Source organism: Lagenorhynchus albirostris, chromosome 8 (assembly GCF_949774975.1).
Source record: "Lagenorhynchus albirostris chromosome 8, mLagAlb1.1, whole genome shotgun sequence".
Lineage (NCBI taxonomy): Eukaryota > Metazoa > Chordata > Mammalia > Artiodactyla > Delphinidae > Lagenorhynchus > Lagenorhynchus albirostris.
The window spans coordinates 95,680,509-95,692,877 of NC_083102.1; the positions used below are offsets into that span (position 1 = coordinate 95,680,509).

The window sequence follows — 12,369 nt, forward strand, 5'->3', positions numbered from 1 at the left end:
GCAGGAGCATGGAACTCAGCAAAGGGATCAGGAAAGGTGTCCTGAGAGCCCTCGTACGAAACACGGGAGGATGATACGAAGCTTATAGGACGCTCCAAGCTGTCCGTGGGCACCAAGCTAAACTGAGTGCATGATGGGAATAATTTCATAAAGCCTTGTTCTTGTACCCAGAGGAAGGGTAGAAGCGAGTAAGTGGTAGAGTCAGTACCATACAAGCAAGAGCCTGAATTTGGTGTGCAGAGGGTCTTCTATCACCTCTTCCACCTCCACACGCTTTCCTCCAGGACGGTTCTTGGTCATCTGGTATAGACACATCGCTGAGCCTACCCAGAAAAAGATGCTGAAATTTCCAGTTCAGCTGAGTGGCCTATACATTCTAGACAAAAAGGGAGCCCCTGCCAGCTGAACAAAGGCAGCACCGTTAACCTGCGTTGATAGTTCCCATGTTTTACAGGATGGCATCTGTGCCTCCTTCATCCCTTTCTTCTCTAACAGCCCTGACACTAACCTGCCCAGTCAAAGCATCTCATGTCTGCAGACCCTTCCCGGTTGACCTCCACAAATCAGCCAAATATTCAAGATCAGTGCCTCCACTCAGACATGGTTTTTTCCCAAGAGGCAACAATTCCAGTAAACTCCAAACCTGCAAATGTTTTTTTTTTTTCATGAAACCCACACCAATGGAGTGCAGTGTTCCTTTTTCAGGCTGCTTTTTTGGTGTCAGGGATCCCTTAGAAGGACCCAGCATCCAGTTACTGTATCCCAGGTCAGAATTGTTGACCTGAAACAAATAGACTGCCAGATATTTCTCCAGCAAAGATCATTTTTTCAGGATCAGCAGAGAATTGCAACCACAGTTCAGGGTCTGCAACCACGGTGAGCCACTTGCACGTCCCCCTACAGCAAGGGCAGGAGAACACTTTTATAGAGAGGATAAGGAAGTCGGAAGGACTGTAGTAAACAGAGTCCATGGCTTTTCATTGGCTGAGTCCTTGCCAGGAAAGAAGAGGAGGTTTTCTTCTTCCTGTTGGGCTCTGCTATCACCACAGGGCGAGACAGCTCCCCTTTCTGGTTTCCTAACTCTATTGAATGTAGGTTTCTGTCTATTAATTTTTTATAGAATCAACTGCAACTGAGAAAGGCAGCAGCCAATCCAATATGCAGCATGCCAGATGGCCTAGCATTTTTATATGTGCTTTGAGTTACCAAGTTCTATGTACCAGGAAGCCAAAATGGTGGGTGGGTGGGTGCTCTCGGGGCCCAGAACTACAGGTTTGAGTGTTCCCAGGCTGCAAAATTCTTCCCATAGAAAACTATGGTCATTCAGCCCCATCTGCAGCTGACCAGTTAGTCCCAACTGAGCATCAAATTGTGAGAAACTTTAACGATGTCTCCTAGATTCCAAGGGAAAACTGGGCAGGGAGAAAAGAGAGACACCCTGAGAGGAAAGGGGGAATCCAGGTAAGAGCAGTTTTTTCCCCACTAGGATGGACTCCTGTACTTCTTGCCAAGGAAGCCTACCCTTGAGGATTTCACCTTGTCATGCAGCCCATTCACGAGATTAAAGCATGGTTGCCTGCTACATAACTCCAGGAGAGCCATTTCCGTAGACTTCTGTGTGAATGGCGCCCTTGGAGTTGGTAACACATCAGCCCTGTTAATAAGGTCACAGGAATGTCTGGTGACCACACATCAGAAAGTATACCCTGCCTCGTACTACCATTCCTAAGATCTGTGTGTGGCCAAGGATATACCTAGTTAGCCCAAAGGGTTACTGTAACCCTCCCAGCCTCCTGACCAGCCATGAGTTTGAGCTCTACCCTTCTTTTCTGTGAAATTATGTGGTATCTCATGCTCCAATATCATGAAACCTGTTCATCTGTTACATCTTCTAAAATAGCCACCTGCCATTCATTTGTGGCTCTCACCTCCATCCAGTTTTAAAAGGTGATATTCAAAATCCTCTCCCTGACTGTAAAGGGTTCATTTAAAAGTCATGCTGAGATTGCATCCCCCCTCCACCCCACACTCTCAAAAACCTTACTCTTCATACATCAGACTGATCCCGCAGTATATCCTCACATTTCTTGGTACCTAATCTGGAAGAGGTTGGCTAACACCTAACAAGAGTATGTACTTCCCAGAAACACCTCTGGAACACCCTCTAGCAAGTCAAGAGCTGACTCAAGACATATGTAATCAGCACAGGATATGGGGAAGGGTCTCGGTATGGCCCTCTGCCTTCATGCTAGGACCCATACTTTCTACCTCTGGAGCTCTTCAGTATGGTAGTCTGTCAGTCTACAGCCTTCTGGTTTGTGTCCTATCTCAGTTCCAGGCAACTCAGTCCTCCACCGTCTGACCAGCCATGACCCTCCCCTCCACTTGGACTGAAATGCAGAGACCCACCCCAGTAAGCCAGGATTTGGGACAAAAATATATGACAGAGAAGGCACTTGACTTTGCGGTCTGTATTTGGCCTTGGAGGATCTGTTGGGAACCCCCACCTCAGCCTGAATGCCCCAGGGCAGCTCTGAGACAGCTCAGCCCACTCCATCCAGGAGGGAGGACTGCTCAGAGTGCAAGCAGCTGTGCAATACTCCTGTTTCATTTCACATACATGTTAATCCTCTACGCTTCACTGGGCAGGGATTTTAAATTTTATTAGTCTTTTCAACGAACCAACATTTGGTTTTCTTGATCTTCTATATATACTTGTTTTCTGTGTAATTACTTTCTGCTCTTACTTTTATTTTTTATTATTTCCTTCCTTCTACTTTCCTTGGGTCTAATTTGTTGTCCTTTTTCTAACTTCTTGAGATGGATTCTTAGCTCATTGGTTTGGGGCTATTCTTCTTCTCTGTGTATGCATGTAAGGCCGTAAGTTTTCCCCTTAACAGTTTGTTTGGTTTTGCTTTGTTTTGGTAAAATCCTAAGTGAAGCACAAAACACACATAGAAAGGGGCATAAATTTAAATGCAGAGTTTAGGGATTTTCAGAAAGTGAACACATCCATGTACACAGCACCCAAATCAAGAAGCAGAGCCTAATTCACATGTCAACCTGTTCTGTTTGCCTCCTTCCTTCTCTCTGGGATCATTTTCCTCCTAACAGAAAGAGCTCCCTTTTAGTGCAAGCTTACTGGTGATAAATCCTCTCTGTTTTTGTTTGTCTGAAAACATCACTATTTCACTTTCACTTTTGAGCAATGATTTCACGAGATACAGAGAATTCTAGGTTAGCTGTTCTTTTCTTCAGCACTTAGGAATGTCATTTCTCTGTCTTCTGAAAAATCAAGTTTAGTGTTTTTGTCTTTCCTTTGAAGATAATGTAGGTTTGGTTTTTTTGTTTTTTGTTTGTTTTTTACTCTGATGCTTTTAAGACTTTTCCCTTAGCCTTTGGATTTCAGGAGTTTAACTACGACATGCTTACAAGTGATTCCTGTTATTATCTAGGCTTGAAAATAAGTTATTGTCTCCTCAAAAGTTGCCTTTGCCCCACTCATTCCACTGTGTCCCTTATTCTCTCCTCTGTCCTTTCCATCCTCTTTTCTCTCTCTTTCTTCAACCTGGATATTTTCTTTCTTTGTTTTTTTTTTTTGTGGTACGCGGGCCTCTCACTGTTGTGGCCTCTCCCGTTGCGGAGCACAGGCTCCGGACGCGCAGGCTCAGTGGCCATGGCTCACGGGCCCAGCCGCTCCGCGGCATGTGGGATCTTCCCGGACCGGGGCAGGAACCCGTGTCCCCTGCATCGGCAGGCGGACTCTCAACCACTGCGCCAATAGGGAAGCCTTGGATATTTTCAATCAACCTATGCTCCACTTTACTAACCCTCTTTCTGCTGTATCTGATCTGCAGCTAACCCCACATATGGAGCTCTTAATTTCAACTCTTTGGTTCTTCAATAATTAAATCCCCATTTGATTCTTTTCTGTTGGTTCTAATTTTCTGGCAAAGTCTGCACTTCATTTTCTGCATGTATAAAATCATAGTTTCATTGAGGTCTTTGTCTAATGACTTCAATATCAGGATCCTAGTTCCATTTTCTTTCTTGCTTTTGGTCATTTGCTTCTGTCTCTTATCATACTTGGTGATTTTCAGTTGCCGTAAACTGGGTGTGGAATATTGTAGATACTTCAGCGATGGCATCTTCCCTCAGAAGATTTTGCTCTTCCCTCAGTGAGCTTGTTGGGGTGCTGGTGGCCTTGACCCAATAAGAGGATGAGCTTAGTGGAGTGCAGTCCAGTCTTGGTAAGCCTCAGTCTCCCTTTAGCTCGCCCTCTTCCTAGAGATCCCTCTCCAGGTCTTTCATGGAGAGCCGAGGGTTTTCACCTGGGACCCTTCCGTGACTCTCCCTGCCAGGTCTCCTCAGCACCAAGAGACAGAAGATTTCGGCTCACTTTTCAGACGTTTTCATGATGCAGGATTCAGCAAATGTCTGAGGGGAAACCAGCTGGGTACTTGAGGTCTCTGGTCCTTCACTCTGGCCCCAGAGGGCCACAGCAGCTCTGCTGGTTTCCCTGCCACCAGGACAAAGGGACTGCAGGTAATCAGCTCGTCTCACCAGTACTCCGTCGTCTAGAATTTGTGGTCCTTGTTGCTTCCATTATTCTGCAGTGCTTTAAATATTTTGTTTTTAAAAAAAGCTTATCTAGTTGGCAGCAGAAGCATTAATCTGCTACAATTACTCTATCCTAGCAGGAAGAGGAAGGCTCTAATTGCCTTTTAGCAAACACTCCACATGCGGTGATCCCAGAGAACAGAAACACTGTCTAGGGGGTGATAATAACCAGCACTGAAATAGGACAGAAAAGCATTTATTGGATTGTTTTTGAGTTTGGATTTGGCCTTGTAACACCCGAAATAAGTACTTCCCATAAAGTAAAGTTCTAGCATCATTTCACATAGTGATTCATTTTCATCAATCTCCCACATTTGCTGTGGTACCATATTTGAAGCATTAACATAGGATTTATGCTGCTGTTCTAAATAGGAAATTAGTCAAATGATATACAGTTCTTGGTATTAAAAAGATGTACCAGTTAACACAATTGAAAAAAAGTTACAATTAACCATTTTTCATTCAAATAATCATAAGTTAGCTATTAGAGAAGCATGACTTTATCACATGGCAATTTTTATGTTAGGCAAATGTGGAATACCTAAAGATGCAAATATCTTCTCTGCTCATTCAAAATTTATGACTTTATTTTCTTCACTTATTTTCCAATTTTGTACAAAGTGAATATAATTAGTCCATAATACAGCTTTCTATATCATTTCTGGAAGTGCAGATCCAAGTAAGATTATATCTTTACCAAATTACAAAATTTTGACAAATCAATATGATATTCTCTAATATAATAAGGTGACTTTTTTCTGTTAGAGTCATATATTACTTTAATGAGAATTTTACTACAAAAGATATCATCTGAGAACCAAATAGAAACACCATGTCTTTCAGGGCTGTTTATAGGAGAGCAAAGTTTTTTTTGGTAAAACTTAATATGGTTTATACACTTATATAATGTTTTTCTTTTGAATGAGGTATTGGATTCAAGTTGCTGAGATTAAATGTAACGGAACAAACGTGTGTTAAAGGTGACTGCTTCATTTTGGATTTGGTCTAAAACCAGGGCCCCCTGTGTGAGGAGCTTTAAAACTCTACCTTAATGAGATCTAGCAGGCAATATCAACTTTAAATTAAAATACCTTTCCAATGTTATATCTTTACATATGTAGTAGAATCTGCAATGTTAGATGCCTTGTCAATGCACTGACAAGTGCATTCCATTTGTTAAGAAGCCCTTCACCCTTCCTTTTGTTTTGATCAAAAGTCACAGTCTTTCTCTAAGCTGCTTATTTCTTGAAACCCATTTAATTCATATTTTTAAATAAAAAACCAAGTACAAGCGAACATACTGCCATGTAGGATAGACTGGGAGGACCTCAGGTTTTATACCATTAATGTTGATTATTTCTTTGAAAGAACTGCTCTTGCTGTTTCCTCTTACTGAAGCTAAATGTTCTTCAGACTCAAAATTTAATTTATGTCTTATTATTGCATTGCTTCTTGATCTTTTTGATCATTTGAAGATATTGTACTTTCCATTACTCCGTCTAGATTACTACTGAAACTGTTTCTTTCACAGTGATTATAGCTTCTTGAGTTAAAATTGGGTTTCCTGGATTTTGAGGATGTGGTTTACATTTGTCTCACGTCTATTTTGCAAATGAAATATTCATAGACTTACGTTCATTGTTCTTGCTAAAGAATGTTACTTACATAGATAATTTGGTTCCTTTTACACAAATAAGTGATTCACAATGGAAGACATTTCGCTAATGCAGTGATCCATATGTCTGTCTAGTTTATCAACTCTGATCACACTTCTGTTCATGAGATTTGGGCATTTCTGCACTGCAGACATTGTAACATATGGATAGTTAAAAACTTGCTATGAAGTTCAGATGTTTGTGGTGCTTCAACCTGTGCAATGTCCAGATAGCAACAGGAGTAAGCACCTTATTCTTAACGAATACTTTTACCAGTTGCAGAATTCTCTGTTGACAGTTATTTTCTTTCGGCACTTTGAAGCTGTCATTCCTTTCCCTTCCATTGTTTCTGTTTATGTTGAGAAGTCATCTGTCAGTCTAACTGTTGCTCCTGTGAAGGTAACCGAGCTCTTTTCTTCATTGGCTGATGAAGTGATCATTTTTCTTCTTTTTTGAACTTTTACAGTGATGTCTGGTTGCTGTGTTCTTTCTGGATTCATAGGGCTTTTTGTATCTATAGCTTGATGTCTTTCATAACTTTTGGAGAATTTTTAACTTTAGCACCACTGTCTCTCTCTTCTCTTTTTGGATTACAATTTACAGGTATTTTAGACCACCCCCTAGTATCACATATGTTTACTATTTCTCTTCAATATTTTATATGCTTTTTCTCTGCATGCCTTATTCTGGATTTCTTTTTCTGACCTATGTTCCAGTTTCCTAAGTTTTCTCCTGTATTTTGTTAAATCTGCTTTAAACCCACCCATGGAGTACACTATTTCAAAATTGTAGTTTTACAGATCCAGAATTTTCTGTTTTGTTCTTTTATAGAGTCTTCATTATTTGCTGATATTTTCAATCTTATATTTTATTTCTTTGAATGCTTTAAATATATGATCATTAAAGCTTGTGTCTGATAACTCCGATATCTGAAAACCCTATAAGTCTATTTATAGTGCCTGGTCTTTCTATTGGTATTTTTACCAGTAGAAAAATACTCTGCATGTGCCTGATCAATTTTAGTTGAAAACTGGACACTGTAAATGAAAACTTATGGAGATAATTTGAGGCTTAGAATGGGTTCTTTTCCTGCTGAGAGGATCTGCATTTCCTTCTGGGCTATACCTAGCAATCCAGAATAAACTCAATTGAATTTCAAGACTTAAAATGATTTGAAGGGCCAGGGCTGGTGTATTTCTCTGGTATCTGTTCTGCTGTTCAGGGCTCCAACTTGAATTGTGAAGGACTTAGCAGAGTCCTCCTCTTTGGCAGGCTCTGAACTCTTTAAGTTTTTATCCCCTTAGCCCTGCAAGTCTGTCGAAAGTTCTTTTCACCTTCCCAGCCTCTCAGTGCATTTTTCTGGAATCAACACAGCCCCCCCACCAAGGGAAACAGCAGAAGTTTTCTTCTTCTGGATCTTGTCTTCAGTATTTTCCATTGTCTTGCTAGGTCTCTGATGTCCTCAGGCTAGGATTTCCAGTTTTAGGAGGAAACAATTACTGGATTCCTAATAAAATTTGAATTTGAGATAAACAGTGAATACTTTTTTTAGTTTTTTGTCCATTGTAATAATTGGGACAGACTTATACTGAAAACTTATTCCCTGTTTATCTGAAACTCAAATTTAAGTGGGTGTCCTGTATTTTATCCAGCAATCCTACTTCAGGCAGATTTATTTCCATATTTTTCCAGCTTGTCTAGATGTTCTCTGAATTACCTAGTACATCATCACTCAAAGTGGAAGTTCACTTTTGCTAGCTGGTCAACAATCTAGCATTATTAAAAAAATTTTTTTAGAGACAAATTACCAAATGAAAAGTTAATATGTTTGCTGAAATCCTAGCTGCCATGAACTACATGTGTGACCTTGTATAAGTGGCCTTACATTTTGGCCTCATTTTCCTTAGATGTAAAATAGGAATGATAGATGACATTTATTGAGGCCTTGTTATATGCCAAGTATTGTGCTAAGCACTTTTTTAAAAGGTTAATAATAATTACCTGTACTTCACAGGGATTTTGTGAGGGCCAAATTAGAAAATAGTATGAATGATCTGGTGCATACTAAGAGCTAATTAACTGTTAAGACCAATTTGTTATAATTTTTAAACTAAATCAAATATTACACTTACACCAGGGCTACTACCATCATTACATACTGATGTCTCAAGTGCTACAACAGGCCTACTAACCCCTAAAAAATGGAGAGGAAGAAAAACGATAGTTTTCTTGTTTCTTTAAGTGATACTATAAGTAAAGTGAAACAGTCTATACTTTTTGAATACATGCCCACCCAATAAAAATTATAGTTGTAAACACACAAATTTGTAGAGGTAGAAACTTCAGTATCATTCCACTTTGTGAATGAGCTGGTCACTCGTGCCCAAATCTGAAAACAAATCATGTGCCAGGCAAAAGCAACCAAAATGTGATAAGGAGATCTATTGCAGGTCCACCATTAATCCACGAGATTTTAAGATGTCAACCTCTTCCTCTGGAAGGGAAAGGACTACACCCATTGGTGAGTGGAGTATGGGCTGGATTTCAACCCCCTACTCACCCCTCGGTTGGACAACTTTATGTAGGACATGCCTGAACAACTATACAAGACAGTTCTGTTGACGGTAAATGAATATACAATGAAGAAGGGCAGCTCTTATGTGTTGACTACTTCATGCATACTAGGCTTCACCCATTATTCCATTTGCTGTGTACAACAGCCATACATGAAACAATACATACAAAGCTGGCAATGGTATCACCATTCTACATTAAATCTAAGACCCAGAGAGTCTATATAACTTACTCTGTTAATGACGGGCAAGTCAAGAACTGGACTTACATCGATTTGTTCCCACATTCCTACTCTTTCCTTAGATCACTGTGCCTTCCTAAACTTCTGTTACTACATACATAATGACTCAAATAAACAATAAAAACTATTATAACAGAGATGCCTTGTGTTCAGACTTTGAGGGGGTTTTTGAATTATTATCATTTTAACTAGAAAAGCAGAGGAAGATAGAACTACCTACCATAGGTCTCCTTAGATGAAGTATCTGAAATAATAACCAACAACCTTCTAATATTTCTTGGCCTTTGAACCTTGATACTTTTCTCAGAGGCAGCAGTAATAGCGAAAATGTAGCAATGTCTTTATCTATACTTGAATCTATTCCAAAAGTCATGTAATATTAGGCCATGGAAAATTCTCTGTGAAGAATTAGGACCCACCAGGACACTGTACCTGCTCCTGGGTTAACAGTAAGGCAGTGGAGTCAATCAAATGAAACCAGTAGTTCATCAGTCATTTTTTAACAGGCATTTATAGAGAATCCCTACGCTACATGACACCGGAAATATAAAGATAAATAATATTTAGTCTCCTTCTTCTGCAAAAACTCAGTGTGGGGCTAATCGAACAGACCAGTTGAATGTAACTGTCACCAAAGTAGCGTGGAGTTTTGCGAGGTGAAGTAATCTTAATCCATACCACAAATCACTTGTATATTATATTTTTGCATGTGTTTTAACATTTGTGGGTGACTTCCCTTCAGAGCCCATCCCTAAATAAGAAATTTTAAATAATTTAATATCTCTTTCAAGACTAAATAGGGAATCATTTTAAATTACAGTTTATAATATAATTACAATTATTTAGATTAAATAAAAGGAAGATCCATTAATAATCAAGTTGCTAAATACTGGAACAGACTCTTAAAAAGCTTAGGAAAAAAATACAACCTTTGCCAGTGATTTTTCAGAAAAAGATTACAATACTTTGAAGGTTTCCATGCATTCTTGGCTCTAAACATGAACTGACCTGCTCGCCTAGCAAAAGGATTCAATACAAGACTGTCTATAATTTCCCTGACCTTTTTACTCCAAGGCACTGGGATAATTTTCTTTGACAGGAAAGCTAGTACTGCCTTTCCAGGATACCTGTTATATATAATTTCCTTCTGTGCAACTAAACTTGAGGTGAGGTCATTCGGCCCCTCCATGCCGATCTCACTGGCACCTACAGGCAGAGTAACTCGTATTCTGAACTGCACTGACTCGGTATGGTTACCTGGCCATATGGCTCGCTGCTCATGGTCCCTCCATGATCCCTAACCTACAAGATACCTGCCTCTCAGGCTGAGACAGTAGTAGATCTAGGTCTGTAGACCTAGTGTGGGGTGCCTTGGAGAATATGGAACTAAGTTATAAGATTGTCCACCAAGAGCTTAAAAGGCAATCACAGATATGCAAAATCACTGCAGGGAAAGAATGAAGGGAGGAAACAAAAAGTACTGATATATGTAAAGTAAGAATATGTCCACTAAAAGGTAAACACCCAGACATCATCCAGGCAGTGGGAAGTCTTAACAACTACAATTCAATAGATTAAAAAAAAACACCTAAATACAAATGTCTAATTAAAATCTGATAAACAGTGTTTAATCTCACTAGTAAATAAATGATATAAAAATGAGATGCTATCTTAGAGATGATCAGAGTTACATTTTCTGGTGGAAGTATACAGCGCTTTTTGGAAAGCAGTTTGGCCACAGGAAGGGAGAATCCTTAAAATAGTCCTATCTTCTAAGGAAGAATATTGCAATTCTCGTATCATTTATATGATATATAGAAAGAAACCTTTCCACGTTAGCTAGGTTTAGGTTCAACTACATATAATAGAAAATCCAAAATAACAACAGCAAACAACATAACTGTGATCTACGAGCAAGGCTACAAAACGTAGTTCTTTATCTGGGCATTACCACCCAAAATAAAATTGAGATTCAGTCATTAAGGAGGAAAGGGAGAATGAGTTTTGGTAGAGAAGTAGCAATTTTTGCTCCATTATCCTAGAGAGCAAACTTGAACTTAAAAATAATTTTCAAAAAGACATTAATTTTAAGGGAAAAATCCCAAATTTCCAAGATCAGGGAAGTATTTCCAAGTTACAAATTGATTCAATGATTCCATAGAACAAGCAATGTTATCTACAAAGTTTGGAATTAGTAGTTGAAAATGCTTATTTAATAATGTTGATTTCAAAAAAAGATTAAAATTCATTATTAAAGTTCATACGCTCAAGTATGCAAAAAAAAACCCATAGAAGATTTTTTATACTTTTCTGCATTGTCCATATTTTCCGTAATGAACATTAAAATGCTTGCTAAGAAAATTGTAGACATTAGTTATAAAAACATTATAATTGGAGACAAATTCCCACATTTGAGAACCAGGACCTCTAACTGGAGATTCCTCATGTTGTTCCAAACAAAATTAATGTAAGGGACTAAGACAAAGCCTGGTACATTTTTCAGATTTAAAGAAGAACATACTATAAACAGTAAATTGGGAAAAGCAGGTCACCTTCCAATGAACCAAACTCAGGTTGGCCACAGATTCTTTTCTGTACAGAATGCCAAAAAGTTATGGAGTTTCAGCATTATTGTCTAGTCATCGTCATCAGAAAATATGGCTCTCATCCATGTATTTCCATAACTTCTCAGAGTCTTCCTTCAGATCACCAAGATGCTAATCACAGTGAATTCAATAACAGAAAATTACAGAAGAAACAGATTGGTACCACCTGAAATCTTAGAACTAAGAGTTTAAAAGCAATAACTTCTGATGGGATGGGATGGATGCTGAGAAGTCTAAATGATGGATTTAACTTGGGTACAAAATGCTAAAACCAAAACAATTTTGGATGATGGATTTTCAGAAAGAAGTTGGACCTGTTCATGAAGCCACAAGTGAAGCAGGGTTACCAGGTGTGGCTGCCTGACTCATGGGAGGAATTGGGTAGAAGTTCCTGGGGGAGTCCTCTCTGGCCATGGCTTCTCTTCCTGGGTTATACCCTACTTCTCAGTACCATTTTATTTTTGTCTTTCAGCTGAAACTAAGATCTGCTTCAAATACTACCATGGAGTGAGTGGAGCCTTGCGAGCCACCACCCCCAGTGTCACCGTCAAAAACTCAGCAGCTCCTGTAAGTCCTGTGTCCTCCTCTTTGGTCAGAACTAACTCTGGTGCTTCTTTACTTTCCTGCTCTGTTCGTATGTTTTAGTGTGTGTGTGTGTTGGGCGTAGGGGTAT

The 12,369-nt window shown here is 39.3% G+C and overlaps 1 protein-coding gene across 1 annotated transcript in view; it reads left to right on the forward strand.

The window, feature by feature from the left end:
* HECW1 (HECT, C2 and WW domain containing E3 ubiquitin protein ligase 1) overlaps positions 1-12,369 on the forward strand; it is a 253,789-nt gene that overhangs the window by 23,922 nt on the left and 217,498 nt on the right. The window contains exon 3 of the mRNA XM_060156217.1: positions 12,169-12,263. Within this exon, the coding sequence (XP_060012200.1) occupies positions 12,169-12,263 (95 nt within the window). The remainder of the gene's footprint in view (positions 1-12,168; positions 12,264-12,369) is intronic.